General features: G+C 43.6%; 1 protein-coding gene across 1 annotated transcript; it reads left to right on the forward strand.

The window, feature by feature from the left end:
- The first annotated feature begins 4,982 nt into the window (after positions 1-4,982).
- On the forward strand, positions 4,983-16,315 carry LOC136579731 (zinc finger protein 585A-like). Its single transcript, XM_066579794.1, has 2 exons — positions 4,983-5,086; positions 15,008-16,315. Exons 1-2 carry the CDS (start codon positions 4,998-5,000, stop codon positions 16,161-16,163), a joined length of 1,245 nt encoding a protein of 414 aa, XP_066435891.1. The 5' UTR covers positions 4,983-4,997; the 3' UTR covers positions 16,164-16,315.
- Positions 16,316-17,118: the final 803 nt, after the last annotated feature.

Here is a 17,118-nt window from a genome sequence, read left to right on the forward strand (position 1 = left end):
TCCAGACATGGCTACACAGTGCACCCTTAGTACTTGTCCTAATATATAGGGCACCCAGACATGGCTACACAGTGCACCCTTAGTACTTGTCCTAATATATAGGGGACCCAGACATGGCTACACAGTGCACCCTTAGTACTTGTCCTAATATATAGGAGACCAGACATGGCTACACAGTGCACCCTTAGTACTTGTCCTAATATATAGGAGACCCAGACATGACTACACAGGGCACCCTTAGTACTTGTCCTAATATATAGGAGACCCAGACCTGGTTAAACAGTACACCCTTAGTACTTGTCCTAATATACAGGAACCCAGACATGACTACACAGTGCACCTTTAGTACTTGTCCTAATATACAGGAACCCACACATGACTACACAGGGCACCTTTAGTACTTGTCCTAATATATAGGGACCAGACATGGCTACACAGTGCACCCTTAGTACTTGTCCTAATATATAGGGGATCCAAATAAGGGAGATGGAATAAATCCTCCACAGTGCCACCTATTGAAAGGCAGCATTCCTTCGAGTCAAAGTGGGACTTTTTATACAAGTCTTCTTACAATGACTGGGAATCAAAAGCAAAGCCAGACTCCATGTACATACAGCTGTTTCCGGGTTATTGCCCATCATCAGTGTACAGTAGGAGTCTGGCTTTTGCTAGTGAGAGGCCTGGGACAGGGGTCAGAAACGCTGTTTTCTCCTTAGGGAGAGCAACTATATACTATAAACTAAGTGAGGAGACTCAAATGGCCACGCACGCTCCTCTGGGTAATATGCAAATAAGGGAGATGGAATAGGATCCAGACATGACTACACAGTGCATCCTTAGTACTTGTCCTAATATATAGGGGATCCAGACATGACTACACAGTGCACCCTTAGTACTTGTCCTAATATATAGGGACCCAGACATGGTAAAACAGTACACCCTTAGTACTTGTCCTAATATATGGGAGACCCAGACATGGGTACACAGTGCACTCTTAGTACTTGTCCTAATATATAGGAGACCCAGACATGGATACACAGTGCACCCTTAGTACTTGTCCTAATATATAGGGGACCCAGACATGGATACACAGTGCACCCTTAGTACTTGTCCTAATATATAGGAGACCCAGACATGGCTACACAATGCACCCTTAGTACTTGTCTTAATATATAGGAGACCCAGACATGGCTACACAGTGCACCCTTAGTACTTGACCTAGTATATAGGGACCTAGACATGACTACACAGTGCACCATTAGTACTTATCCTAATATATAAGGGACCCAGACATGGCTACACAGTGCACCCTTAGTACTTATCCTAATATATAAGGGACCCAGACAGGGCTACACAATGCACACTTAGTACTTGACCTAGTATATAGGGACCCAGACATGACTACACAGTGCACCATTAGTACTTATCCTAATATATAATGGACCCAGACATGGCTACACAGGGCACCCTTAGTACTTGCCCTAATATATAGGGGACCCAGACATGGCTACACAGTGCACCTTTAGTACTTGTCCTAATATGTAGGGGACCCAGACATGACTACACAGTGCACCATTAGTACTTGTCCTAATATATAGGAGTCCCAGACATGACTACACAGGGCACCCTTAGTACTTGTCCTAATATATAGGAGACCCAGACCTGGTTAAACAGTACACCTTTAGTACTTGTCCTAATATACAGGAACCCAGACATGACTACACAGGGCACCTTTAGTACTTGTCCTAATATATAGGGACTAGACATGGCTACACAGTGCACCCTTAGTACTTGTCCTAATATATAGGGGACCCAGACATGACTACACAGTGCACCCTTAGTACTTGTCCTAATATATAGGAGTCCCGGACATGACTACACAGTGCACCCTTAGTACTTGCCCTAATATATAGGGGACCCAGACATGGCTACACAGTGCACCTTTAGTACTTGTCCTAATATGTAGGGGACCCAGACATGACTACACAGTGCACCATTAGTACTTGTCCTAATATATAGGAGTCCCGGACATGACTACACAGTGCACCCTTAGTACTTGTCCTAATATATAGGAGTCCCGGACATGACTACACAGTGCACCCTTAGTACTTGTCCTAATATATAAGGGACCCAGACATGGCTACACAGTGCACCCTTAGTACTTGTCCTAATACACAGGGGACCCAGACATGACTACACAGTGCACTCTTAGTATTTGTCCTAATATATAGGAGACCCAGACAGGGCTACACAGTGCACCCTTAGTACTTGCCCTAATATATAGGAGACCCAGACAGGGCTACACAGTGCACCCTTAGTACTTGCCCTAATATATAGGGGACCCAGACATGGCTACACAGTGCACCTTTAGTACTTGTCCTAATATGTAGGGGACCCAGACATGACTACACAGTGCACCATTAGTACTTGTCCTAATATATAGGAGTCCCGGACATGACTACACAGTGCACCCTTAGTACTTGTCCTAATATATAGGAGTCCCGGACATGACTACACAGTGCACCCTTAGTACTTGTCCTAATATATAAGGGACCCAGACATGGCTACACAGTGCACCCTTAGTACTTGTCCTAATACACAGGGGACCCAGACATGGGTACACAGTGCACCCTTAGTACTTGTCCTAATATATAGGAGACCCAGACAGGGCTACACAGTGCACCCTTAGTACTTGCCCTAATATATAGGGGACCCAGACATGGCTACACAGTGCACCTTTAGTACTTGTCCTAATATGTAGGGGACCCAGACATGACTACACAGTGCACCATTAGTACTTGTCCTAATATATAGGAGTCCCGGACATGACTACACAGTGCACCCTTAGTACTTGTCCTAATATATAGGAGTCCCGGACATGACTACACAGTGCACCCTTAGTACTTGTCCTAATATATAAGGGACCCAGACATGGCTACACAGTGCACCCTTAGTACTTGTCCTAATACACAGGGGACCCAGACATGACTACACAGTGCACTCTTAGTATTTGTCCTAATATATAGGGACCCAGAGATGGCTACACAGTGCACCCTTAGGGCGCCCACCCACTGGCGTTTTTTTTCACTGCGAAATTCGCAGGTTTTTTTTTTCTGCAGGGGGTGTATGGGACTTGTTATGTAAAAATCGCGATTTAGGGCGCCCACCCACTGGCGATTTTTTTTCCCTGCGAAATTCGCAGCATTTTTTTCTCTGCAGGGGTCTATGGGACTTGTAATGTTAAAATCGCGATCGCGCAAAATCGCGATTTCGCGGTAAATTACGATTTTGCGCGATCGCGATTTTAACATTACAAGTCCCATAGACCCCTGCAGAGAAAAAAATGCTGCGAATTTCGCAGGGAAAAAAATCGCCAGTGGGTGGGCGCCCTTACCGCGATATCGCGATTTTGCGCTATCGCGATTTTAGCTTTGCATGTCCCATAGCCCAAAGACCCCTGCAGAAAAAAAAAACCGCTGCGAATTTCGCAGTAAAAAAACGCTAGTGGGTGGGCACCCTTAGGATTCATGTCCACAGGTGTTTTTTCATTGCGTATTACGTGTGCAATGCACGGGTGTGTGATACGTGGTGAATGGAGTCAATGAAAGCAAATGGACGTTCATTGATCCATGCACATGAGCATGTAGTTATGTGCGAGAAATAGATCGCATCATGTTTTTTTTCTCTGCGTACTTTGCAGCATGAGCCCTATACTTTCATATGGGCAGCATATGCAACGCTGTCCATACACAATTCATTGCCATGGGCGGCGATTCTTACGCAACTTGGCTCTGTTTCAGGGTCACACTGCGCACGACCACGTGAAATACGCGGACATGCGCAGTACACTCGCTGACCATACGTGGTCTTTCCCAGCTCTCTGTCGGCAGCACAAACATCCCTCCCTTGCTCTAACTTAGAAGACATTCAGGCGAAAGCTGATACAAATTGAGCAACATGTTGTATTTGTTTCATATAAATGTAACACAGAAGAATGTAGAATGAAAGCTCTTTGGCTGCTGTCACATCTGCACTCGGGGTTCCGTTTTCCTGCTCAGTTCAACGACCAAGAAGGGGGAATCCCATGACCGAATGGTTCCGTTTTATGACGAAGCCAAACTACGCCGAATTAACCTTATTAACTATAGTCAATAGGGTTTGTCCAGTTTGCGCTCAGCTGCACTGTATTCTCCCGGAAGAGAAAACGCTGTATGCAATGCTATCTCTTCCGGTATTTTGTGCGAGATCTGCGACGGAACCTTCGAACGAAGGCACCAGCGCCAATGTGAACCCGGCCCTATGTACCCTGTTTCCCAGGAAATAAGACATAGCATGATTTTTCAGAATTTTTGAGGATGCAAAATGATTTTCAGGCTTTTTGAGGACGTGTGAAATATAAGCCCTACTCCAAAATTAAGCCCTGCTAACAGTTAATTAAAAAAAGTCAATTTAAATAGTATCCGGGCAGCTATACATGTAAAAAAGTTAAAACTTTTTGAACAAAAATTAATATAAGACCGTGTCTTATTTTTGGGGAAACACGGTATACTTCATTGTTTTCAATCTATTCATGACAAGTAATCACAATTTGTTCTCAGGGTCACTCACAGGGGCGCATTTTTCACCCACTTAATGCGCGATCCTAAAAGCCTATTGCTTACGAATGGGCACTCACCCCTGCGCTCTTCCTAATGCATGTATTAAGCGCATAAAAAACCGCAGCATGTCTAATTTTAGTGCGTATTGTGCGTGTAATAGGCACCAATATAGGCTACGAAGATTTAACATATGCAGCAAATATGCATGTAAATGTGTTTGCAGTGTACTGAATATTTTACGCTCATTACACGTAGGACACATTCGCCCACGTGAGCTCTTAGTCACTTAGTGAACCGTGAAGAGTTAACCTGGACTAATCTGTCACCGCGGCTCCTCCTCGCCTGCAGCATGCTGGATGTTGTAGTTTAATTGCCGCTGAATGAAAAGCGGTGGATTGAATGGTAACTACAAGGACCTGCACACCCCGGGGCTCCATTCTGTCGCTCCCGTCAGAGGCTGCTATCACAAAGGGGGCCATCTGCCGCAGGTAGGAAAAGACTGATGTGATGCAGATACGACACATCTTATTCACAGCCGGAGTCAAGCGATGCTCAATAATATAGGTGTCATTCTGCGCGCGTTACGCCAGATCCGTTCTAGAACTATATGAAATCCTGCAGATACGACGCAGAAGTAGTCATTATTTATTTAGTGGATTTATGTTTTTCCTGCCGCACCAACACGTTCTGCCGCGCTGTACGCAGGTCGTTATCACACATCAATTTCTAACGGGGTCACAATCTGATACCTAAGACACATATGTGCGATCATTTTATAGGAAGCCAAGTAAGGCCATTTTCACATCTGCGTTGGTTCCGTCGCAGATCCGCAAATACCGGAAGAAATAGCGCTGCATGCAGAACTTTTTCTTCCATCCAAAACTGAGCAGAAACCGTACGGACCCCATTATAGACAAGGGGGTCCGTTCAGTGCTGTTCAGTTCCCTCTAGAGGTAGAACCGTTTGACCGTGGGGATTCCTCTTTCCTGCGCCCCGAACACAGCAGAAAAGCGTAACCCCGAGCGCAGATGTTAATTCATCGTAAACCCATCAATATGTTTTTGGAGTGCGGGTGGACAATGCGGCTGGTTTCGCACCCAGCAGCAGATTTATGGAACTGTCTAAGGCTACATTCCCACGAGTGTGAATATCGCGCGCAAAGAGACGTGCGCGAATATGAATTCCGTTCTTTTGCATGGAGTCATACACATGAGCGATGTTTTCCTGCACAGCGATGCTGCAAGGTAAAAACACCTTGCAACCGTGGATAAACGCACTTGATCACAGCGACATCGGGCTGTGATTCTTGGTTTGATATCACGCTCGCCTAAGGCTGGACTCACACGAGTGTAAGTGTATTTGCGCACATTTTCACGCAATGGGCCTTGTGTATTTGCACGTGCATCAGCGTGTTTTACTGCACTTTCTGCGTGCGCAATTACATGCGCAAAAAAACATGAACTGATGTCCTCAGCTATTAAAATGCCTAATAGTTTCAATAGGTTTCATGCTTCCATTGTGGTATGTAAATCAGTATCACACCGTCTGAAGGATGGTTCTACTTGCATCCGGGCTCTCTTACCCCTCTATACTTGTAGGCAGATCCCCTCAGGGCTTACTTGTAAGGGGCGTATTGTCACTGCTTATATTTCACGTGCATAATACATAGTACACAACAAAAACGCATGTAACGTATATTTGTTGTGTACGTTAAATACTGATTCATATACCATGTAGGAAGCGCAATAAGTGGGATATTTCAGAAATTGATGCACAGAGAATGAAAAAAAAAGGAGTGACTTGTATCTGTAGCTGGCACATCAGATATTGGTCTTAGCTTCATGTGCTAAATGTGGCTGACAGACTTCCTGTAAGAATCCCCCCAGATTCCCATACAGTATCTCGCACAGTTTGTATTTGCAGGTCCAGGAACTACAAAGTTGATGTATGTGCAGCCCACATATATATAGCGGTACATAGTTATCTTTATCTACTCTTTAGTTGGTATTAGGGTGCTTTCACATCTGTGTTCGAACCTCCGGTCGGAGGTTCCGCAGTAGATCCAGCTACAAATACCGAAAGGAAACAGTGCTGCATGCAGCGCTTATTCTTACGTTCCAAAATTGGGCAGCTGGGCGGACCCTATTATAGTCAATGGGGTCCAGACCTAAGTGTTTGTCCTCAGGAGTTTCTCTTTCCTGCTCCCCAAACGGAACAGGGAAGCGGAATCCCCAATGCAAGTGTGAAAGCACCCTTATTACTGGCATTCCCTGTTACCTTGGTTGGTGTTGATTCTAGGTTTGTGTCTCGTACATGTATTACATAACTGTGGTTAGCTTGGCAGGCAATGAAGTAGAAATTAGGCAAACATAAAAAGTCCCTAAAATAACAGTAATGAAAATATAAAAGAGGGAAAAAAAATCCCTACATTTCCTTCTGTATTTTGGCTCGCTGTGACGGAATGGCATTATCACACATTAGATGGGTGTTACATGCTTAAGAGCAATTAATAAAGCTTACCCAAGATAGAAGCTCCCAGTTCAGTCCGCCCGCGTCTTCTGGCGCTCCTTACTGCCAGAACCAGCTTTGCATCAATGTGCATTGCACTTGGCTACTCATAGCACCTATAGAGATAAATCTGGGCTCATGCCATGTACAGTACAGTATCACGGTGATACGTGGAGAGAGTCCACCTCCCCAGTAGTAAAGCATACGGCCGAGTCGGATCCGGCTGCGAGAATTCTCGCAGCGGGACCTAACCCGACCGCCTGCAGAGAGCAGCACGGCACTCACCTGCTCCCGTAGCTTTGGCTCTTTCATGTGCCGGCTGCTGGGCAGCCGGCGCATGCACAGACCGGAGCTAGCGGCCGGGGAGTGACATTTCTTTGCGGGGCTCGAAATAGAGCATGCCGCGGTTTGTTTCCTGCGTGTGATTACGCGCAGACAAACCGCGGCCATCTGCATAGGATTGCGTATTGTAATGCAATCCTATGCAGGCGTGTACGGACGGAAATTCTGCGGGGGAATCGGAATCCTACCGCGGAATTTCCGCTCGTGTACTGGAGGCCTAAGACTGTTACGTTTTTCTCAGATGTCACTATCCAGGTCAGGGCTATCAAATCAGTCATTGAATATTAACCCCTTAGGCCACTGTCGCACGGGCCATTTTTCTCTGCCCTAAACGCTGTAAAATGCCTCCATTGATTTAAATGCGGTTTCTCAGACGAGCGTTCGGTGCGGCTTTTTTTACGCCACAAATTTACAACGCTGTCTGCTCTATTTTACTGCGTTACCGTGATTTTTAACGCACCTCATCACTAATTGCAAACGCATTGAAAACGCTGGCAATAAAAGTTGCAGTTTTTATTGGTACTATTTTGGGGTACATATGGCTTTTGGATCGCTTTTTATCACATTTTTTTGGGAGGCGAACAAAAGAAAATGAGCGATTCTGCCATTACTTTTTAAAATAACTTTTATAGCACTTACCAATAATGCATGAGAGAAATATTAAAACCTTTTTTAGGTGGTAATGCCTATTATGTGCTGCTTTTCGTATTTTATCACTTCTAATAGAGTTTTTGTGGAGAAAAACGTGCATTTATTTAAAACTAGCTTACCCGTCGCGCATTGCTGCGATCTCCGAAGAAAGGAAATTCAAGGAAACTCGTTCTGATAACATTGAATTTACATTGTGTCATTTTTATTGAAACTTATTCATTTTCATATGGAAAACATTTCGAAGTGTCGTTCTAATTCTATTTAGTTATTCGAGTGCTTGTGGATCCACGATATTTTTTGTTTTTGCGTCTAGTGCATACACGAATAAATCCGAAAGTTTTCCGAGGCGTAAACTGGCCACATACAGTTGTCCAGGTGAGAAGCACGGATTCTCCAAATCAAGCCCACACACTTGCAGCGATTGTCCTTGTGCTCTGTTGATGGTTATTGCAAAAGCGAGTCGCCCCGGAAACTGTAAACGTTTGAATTCAAATGGCATATCTGTTGGGATCATTGGAATCCGTGACAACAGGGCATCTTCCCCCTAGAATTTCAGCTTCGATTACATTGTTCATCATCTTTTTCACCGAAAGTCTTGTACCGTTGCAGTCGTGGTGGATTGATGTTTCGGAGAAGAATGATAGGCACGCCCATGTTCAATGCTAAAATGTGGCATACCTGGAAAATCGAGTGAATTCAAGAATTCCGTTGTCGCTTCGCCTGATATTCCGTTTTGAATGCTGAAATTGATGGCATTGACATAGTTGTCGGTAGCTGGTAATATAGCATGTGCGCTGAGCCATTGATGATTGGTGTAATTCATGTATTATAGTAATGCACTGAGCCACCGATGATTGTGGTAATTCATGTAATATAGCAGTGCACTGAGCCACTGATGATTGTGGTAATTCATGTAATATAGCACATGCCCTGAGCCACTGATGATTGGTGTAATTCATTTAATATAACAGTGCACTGAGCCACTGATTGGTGTAATTCATGTAATATAGCATGTGCACTGAGCCACTGATGATTGTGGTAATTCATGTAATATAGCACATGCACTGAGCCACTGATGATTGTGGTAATTCATGTAATATAGCACATGCACTGAGCCACTGATGATTGGTGTAATTCATGTAATATAGCAGTGCACTGAGCCACCGATGATTGTGGTAATTCATGTAATATAGCACATGCCCTGAGCCACTGATGATTGGTGTAATTCATGTAATATAGCAGTGCACTGAGCCACTGATGATTGGTGTAATTCATGTAATATAGCACATGCACTGAGCCACTGATGATTGTGGTAATTCATGTAATATAGCAGTGCACTGAGCCACTGATGATTGTTGTAATTCATGTAATATAGCAGTGCACTGAGCCACTGATGATTGTTGTAATTCATGTAATATAGCAGTGCACTGAGCCACTGATGATTGGTGTAATTCATGTAATATAGCAGTGCACTGAGCCACTGATGATTGTGGTAATTCATGTAATATAGCAGTGCACTGAGCCACTGATGATTGTGGTAATTCATGTAATATAGCAGTGCACTGAGCCACTGATGATTGGTGTAATTCATGTAATATAGCAGTGCACTGAGCCACTGATGATTGGTGTAATTCATGTAATATAGCAGTGCGCTGAGCCACTGATGATTTGTGTAATTCATGTAATATAGCACATGCCCTGAGCCACTGATGATTGTGGTAATTCATGTAATATAGCAGTGCACTGAGCCACTGATGATTGGTGTAATTCATGTAATATAGCAGTACCCTGAGCCACTGATGATTTGTGTAATTCATGTAATATAGCACATGCCCTGAGCCACTGATGATTGGTGTAATTCATTTAATATAACAGTGCACTGAGCCACTGATTGTTGTAATTCATGTAATATAGCACATGCCCTGAGCCACTGATGATTGTGGTAATTCATGTAATATAGCACATGCACTGAGCCACTGATGATTGTGGTAATTCATGTAATATAGCACATGCACTGAGCCACTGATGATTGGTGTAATTCATGTAATATAGCAGTGCACTGAGCCACCGATGATTGTGGTAATTCATGTAATATAGCAGTGCACTGAGCCACTGATGATTGGTGTAATTCATGTAATATAGCAGTGCACTGAGCCACTGATGATTGTGGTAATTCATGTAATATAGCAGTGCACTGAGCCACTGATGATTGTGGTAATTCATGTAATATAGCACCTGCCCTGAGCCACTGATGATTGGTGAAATTCATGTAATATAGCAGTGCACTGAGCTCCTGATGATTGTGGTAATTCATGTAATATAGCAGTGCCCTGAGCCACTGATGATTTGTGTAATTCATGTAATATAGCAGTGCACTGAGCCACTGATGATTGGTGTAATTCATGTAATATAGCAGTGCCCTGAGCCACTGATGATTGTGGTAATTCATGTAATATAGCAGTGCACTGAGCCACTGATGATTGGTGTAATTCATGTAATATAGCAGTGCCCTGAGCCACTGATGATTTGTGTAATTCATGTAATATAGCAGTGCACTGAGCTCCTGATGATTGTGGTAATTCATGTAATATAGCACCTGCACTGAGCCACTGATGATTTGTGTAATTCATGTAATATAGCATGTGCGCTGAGCCACCGATGATTGTGGTAATTCATGTAATATAGCAGTGCCCTGAGCTTCTGATGATTGTGGTAATTCATGTAATATAGCAGTGCACTGAGCCACTGATGATTGTGGTAATTCATGTAATATAGCAGTGCCCTGAGCCACTGATGATTGGTGTAATTCATGTAATATAGCAGTGCGCTGAGCCACTGATGATTGGTGTAATTCATGTAATATAGCAGTGCCCTGAGCCACTGATGATTGGTGTAATTTCGTGTGATATTTGGGAAAACCTTTTGAATCAATTCGTCTTTGGTCGATGTCATCTTATCAAAGTTTGTTGGCAATGTGATACATTGTGCAGATCTGTCGATTGCCATCTTCCCATTCTCAGTATCCAGCAACTGTTTTGCGAAACGTTCGGCGGATGCATCATTTTGTAGTTGAACACGCATCCCATTGCTCGTCTGTTTCTGAAGCTCGTAATGCCTTTTTCTTTCGTGCTTGAGATGGAAATCGATTGGTCAATCTACGTCTGGGGGGCAGAACTGTCAACGATGCTCACACGCACGCCACCTATCGTAGGATAGACATACTATGCCAGTAATCTTCCCAGGAGTGTACTCAGCAACTTCCCAAAGTTTCATGGCGATCGGATGAATGGTGTAGTAGCGCATAAAGGACAGACAGAATGACATTCATTTATATATATATAGATAACAACCAATCACAGCGCAGCTTTCATGTTACCTCAGCGGTATAATATATAACAACCAATCACAGCGCAGCTTTCATGTTACCTCAGCAGTATAATATATAACAACCAATCACAGCGCAGCTTTCATGTTACCTCAGCAGTATAATATATAACAACCAATCACAGCACAGCAGCTTTCATGTTACCTCAGCTGTATAATATATAACAACCAATCACAGCACAGCAGCTTTCATGTTACCTCAGCTGTATACCTCAGCATGGCAATCGGATGAATGGTGCAGTAATGCATAAAGGACAAACAGACAAACACACATTCATTTTTATATATACAGATTAAACTCTATTCATCTATTTTGACACTAATAATAATAATCTTTATTTATATAGCGCCAACATATTCCGCAGCGCTTACAAGACGGGAACTAAAAAGAAGACCACGGTTACATAAAGTAATCAGTTGATGGAAACAGTAGGGGTGAGGGTCCTGCTCCAACGAGCTTACATACTATGGATAGTACAGAAGATATTCACGGTATGGCAAGTGTGGGATGCTATACACACAGACAATGGTCAGGCCGTATAGTGGCTAAATCAGTATAACTGCAGCTGCTGATTACGGCTAGCAGGGATTGCAATCAGTAGGACAGGGAGCATGTTATCAGGCGGAGTACAGAGGGGTTTGGTTTAGGGGATATGGTATGCCTCCCTGAAGAGGTGTGTTTTTAGAGCACGCCTGAAGTTTAGTGCGTCAGTGATTGCCTGGATATTTTTTGGTAGTGCGTTCCAGAGGACAGGTGCTGCTCTGGAGAAGTCTTGGAGGCGGGGGCACTTAGTCTGATTTTCTTAGCAGAATGGAGGGCGCAAGCTGGGTGGTGAATTGAGATAAAGGAAGCACACTATTTTTTAGTCCTTCCAGAGGACCTGAAGATGTGATCGTTCAATCTCTAGGATAGTACACTGTATTACTTATGTAGTGCATTCTACAATGCCTATGGCAACAGCCTATTAGACTCTATCGGAGGCAGGATCTAATAGGCTGCGTTACATGGCAGACCCAGGGGCCTTTTCAGGCTTTTGGCTGCCATGGGAACCGATTAGTAGATTTCAATTGCACTGTGAGGTCCTGTTGCGTGGTCCTGTTGCGTGACAGAGCCCTCTCTCACTGTCATCTGCTTACATTCTGCAGTTGCTATTGATTGTGGCATGTAAGGGGCTAAACTACCAGGATCTGAAGTTTCTACACTACTGGCTGTTAGAGCAGTAGCCTGGCTGTCAGTATTTGGCTAAGCCACCGCCCTAAAAAGACATATGTGCAGGTTTTAAGACCATTAGTGAGGTCAGCAAAAAAGCATTTTGGCTGTCACTAAGAGGTTGTATCAGCTTCATGTTTTTGGAAAAGGCACATATCTATTCATATATTGAATATGCGCATTAAAGGTGTTTTCACCCATCTCCTAGCATGCTCATGGTTGGGAACCCTTTCACTCTTTGAATGGCAGAAGAAGCAGCCCAGCACTTCAGACCACGACTACCTGCTCCCTTACTGAAAACTACATTTCCCAGGTGCACCCCTCTACACTGTGCATCCTCTGCACTTTTGTGCATCACCCAGCACAAGCACAACAGGGACGCTCTTACAATCAGACCTAACATGCACAACCCCTTTAAGACGTTGGAGGCAGGGGCAAGCGTTTCCAGGATTCTGGGATGTAATTCTGTAATGAGGTTGGGCTCCCCTTTGCTGTGTATTTAATTTTAGTCAATAAAAGCGGCGTAAACCACAAACATGGTTTGCCGTGAAATGTATACATGTTGTTTTTATTCAGGTGGTGTGGCAGGTTGGAGTCACTCGCCTCTTGGATCGCCAACCTCTCCAGTGGGAATGGGCACCACACATGTAGAAACACTCCAGAAACTTGGATTTCTTTAAATATGGTGCCTGCCAGCATTTATTTCACAGCACAGCAAACTTGTACGACACACAAGGGCGCCCAGGGTTCACAACCCACAGGGTCTCCGTCACTTACCCCACCTGGGGCGTCTAGAGGGCGTCCTACTCTGTCAGACTGGCCCTCACAGACCTCAAGCTCCCAGTCCTGATGGCTGCTCCTACAGCCTCTAACTCTGGCTAGCAGCCAACTTCCCCCTGAGTGTGGTAGAAACTGAACCTTTTATCCCACCTCCTGCCACACCCACAAGTGTTGTCTCTCTTTGTAGGTATCAGAATGCCTGTCTATCGCCCTCTGCAGGCTATTCTGTACACTGCACTACTACAGTGGTTAGAAGTAATGAAGTCCCTTAGGCCAGGCTAACATGAGCGTATTGTCGCAGCGTATTACCTGTGTAGGTTTCGCGTACGCAATACACTATACCAATTTCCCATGCGCTCCAGTGCTGCCACTCACACGAATTATGCAAAACACGTGAAAAACAAATAGTAGCATGTTTTATCTTAGCGTCTTATGCACGCATACACACCAGGATAGTGCATGGTGATTGGCGGCACGCTACAAGTACGCATATCATTGCACACTGTGAATTACGCCCCTTTACAGCCAAGCCTTGGATTTAGCAAATGCAGTTCTTAAAGATACAGGAGGGACAATAAGGTGTGATGCACACTATAAATGGAGGCATACAGCAGCCTACTTACCGCAGTATTGTTTGAGGTGCATAGCCTTGTGCAATGCCGTATTCTTTCTTAGAAGGAACGTTTCTTTAAGAAAAAGTTTTGCAAGAAATCTGGATTTAATACCATTTTTTATATGTGATCATAATAGGGCTTCATACCTCACCAGTACATACCCGTATCCTCCCAGTAATCATTACTTACTTAAGCTATTAAAACTTTTCATACAGGTATACATAAGATAAGAGCTGGCCAAACCTGCTGATGACAATCTTATATGTACTTACACAGGTTACTTCTGACTCTCCCTTGATAACATATGTTGGATTTCTCCACCCAATTATTTATTCCCATGGGAGAAGACTCATGTTTGGCTGCATTACTGGGGGTGGACAAAAATATGGAAACACTGTACAAAATGAATGCCTTAAGTTACATGGGATTATAAATCATATTTCAATAAGACACTGGTTTTAAGTGGAGGTAATATGACACAGATGCTGCCAAGCAGATGTTCACAACTGTCCGAGCAACAAAGTTCCGTTGGTCATGGGTTTGAGCCATTCAGCTGCTGTTACTAGCTGGCTTCCAAAGCCACCCAGAGTAGGGCAAGAGGTGAAGTAAACACAAATTTGGTGGGAAAGCTCTCAGCCAAGCAGGGGTCAAAAGGGCAGCTCAGTGCTAATGATTAAAATCCCATGCATTTCATACAGTGTTTCCATATTTTTGTCCACCCCCTGTATATTCATCTTTAGCAATGGCCGAGCAGGCATGTTTATAGCTCTCTCTACGTATGGCTATGCAGAACATATGTTGTAATAGTCTGAAAGCTGATATGGAAGATTATGTACTTCATTCTGTGAAAGTGGTTAAAACTAATATATTTTGTTAAATATTGGTTAACCTCATTTTTCAACCATCCATGTCTTTGTTAGGTCAAACAACTTTGATACAGACCTGATATTCCATGGACATTTCAAGTCATCCTGCGCTATGGAGGAGCACACTTCACAGTCTGATTGTGGAAAGAAGAATTTGCTTGATACAACTTTTCAAAGTCATGAATGGGGAAACTCTGTTTTAGATGAATTAGAAAGACACAGCCAGGATGGGATGGATACTACTAAGATGTCCTCACCAGGAGAAAGCTATGGGACGTCTCTACGAAGCAGCACAAATATAGACATTGATAAATACTTAGTTGATGATGTTCTTTCCGCAAAGTATAAATGCAATGCTAATAACCCAGGCCGTAGAATGAAGTGCATAACTTGGTCAGGACATAGACAATATGTGTGCCTGGACTGTGGGAAATGTTTCACTCATAGTTCAACTCTTGCAACACACCAGAGAACTCACACAGGAGAGAAACCATACGCATGTACAGACTGTGGGAAAAGCTTCACTCGAAGTTCTACTTTAGCTACTCACCAAAGGATCCATACTGGGGAGAGGCCATACGCATGCATAGAGTGTGGGAAGAACTTTATCCAGAGCTCACATCTTGTATTACACAAAAGGATCCATACCGGACACAAGCCCTACTCCTGCCCAGAATGTGGGAAATGTTTCAGTGACAGGTCACACTTTGTCATCCATCAGAGAATTCACACTGGAGAAAAGCCGTACACATGTACGAAGTGTGGAAAGAGCTTCAGTAGTAACTCAAACCTTGTAGCTCACCATAAACTTCATACCGAAAACACAATCTATATCTGTAACCAATGTGGAAAAAGCCTCAGTAACCGTCTGACATTTGCCAGTCATCAAAAAACTCACCTAGTAGATAAGCCTTTTGTGTGTATTGAATGTGGGAAAGGATTCACCCGCAAGCTGCAGCTTGTGCTACACAAACGAATCCACACAGGAGAGAGACCGTTTGCATGTAATGAGTGCGGTAAGAAGTACACGCGCAAATCCTACCTTATCATACATCAAAAAATTCACACAAGGGAAATCCTATTTGTTTGCAGTGACTGTGGAGAGACCTTCTCTGATCATGGTCATCTCAAGAACCACCAGAACTTGCATGCGGAGGACAAGCTTAAGTCCGAGCTTACTGCCGACTCATTGGAAACACATCAATGTTAAATGCAGCATACAATGAACTCAAAAACGTTTATACTTGAAATCTTTAACTTAATTTATCGGAAAGTTTTATGACGTCTAATAATTTGGGGAAAATTATAGAGTTTTATTCTCGATGGAGATTATCATTATTTATAGCGAGAACAAAGTCTAGTATACCGTGTTTCCTCAAAAATAAGACAGTGTCTTATATTAATTTTTGTTCAAAAAGGTTTAACTTTTTTTACATGTATAGCTGCCTGGACACTATTTAAATTGACTTTTTAAAATTAACTGTTAGCAGGGCTTAATTTTGGAGTAGGGCTTATATTTCAAGCATCCTCAAAAAGCCTGAAAAAGCATTTTTCATCCTCAAAAATTCAGGAAAATCATGCTATGTCTTATTTTCAGAGAAACAGGGTACTAACTTCAGTGCTTTTCACGTGCAGTGAGAGTTTATTGAACTTGGATATTTTGGAATATATTCTAGGTCCCATCTACACAATTTAGCCATCGGCAGGAGGCTGTGCGGAGGCACATATAGTGCCTGCAACTCCATACTACACTCTGGGTGATCGGCAACTACAAAAACCCCATCAGTGTCACCATATGAAACTGGTGGCATACCGAGGTACGGTAAGACTCCGATGAAATCTGTGTAGGCAGCGTGTGTGGTGCGGTTGTCTTCTTTCTCTGCAACTCTCACACACTGCGTCGCCACAACGCCGCAATTTTGATCTGTGTTTTCTAACGCAGTTAGACAATGCTTTTTAATGCACCCCATCATTCTGATGGGTGATGAGGTGTGTTAAAAACGTGAAAACGCACCAAATTGGAGCAGACGGAGCTAGAAAATTGCAGCATTTGAGCGGAGGTCTGGGGGGTTCCATTGAAATTAATGGGAGCGTTGTACCTCGATTGCCATGGTGTTCAAAACGCTTCGGTAATTGAGGTTAAAAGTGCCTGTATGAGAGTTACA

Source organism: Eleutherodactylus coqui, chromosome 10 (genome assembly GCF_035609145.1).
Source record: "Eleutherodactylus coqui strain aEleCoq1 chromosome 10, aEleCoq1.hap1, whole genome shotgun sequence".
NCBI lineage: Eukaryota > Metazoa > Chordata > Amphibia > Anura > Eleutherodactylidae > Eleutherodactylus > Eleutherodactylus coqui.

Excerpts from the sequence above, each read along its gene's own strand:
- LOC136579731 (XM_066579794.1), top strand. The coding sequence starts at position 4,998 with ATGGTAACTACAAGGACCTGCACACCCCGGGGCTCCATTCTGTCGCTC. Across the intron at positions 5,087-15,007 it reads AAGGGGGCCATCTGCCGCAG|GTCAAACAACTTTGATACAG; the intron begins GTAGGAAAAGAC and ends TGTCTTTGTTAG.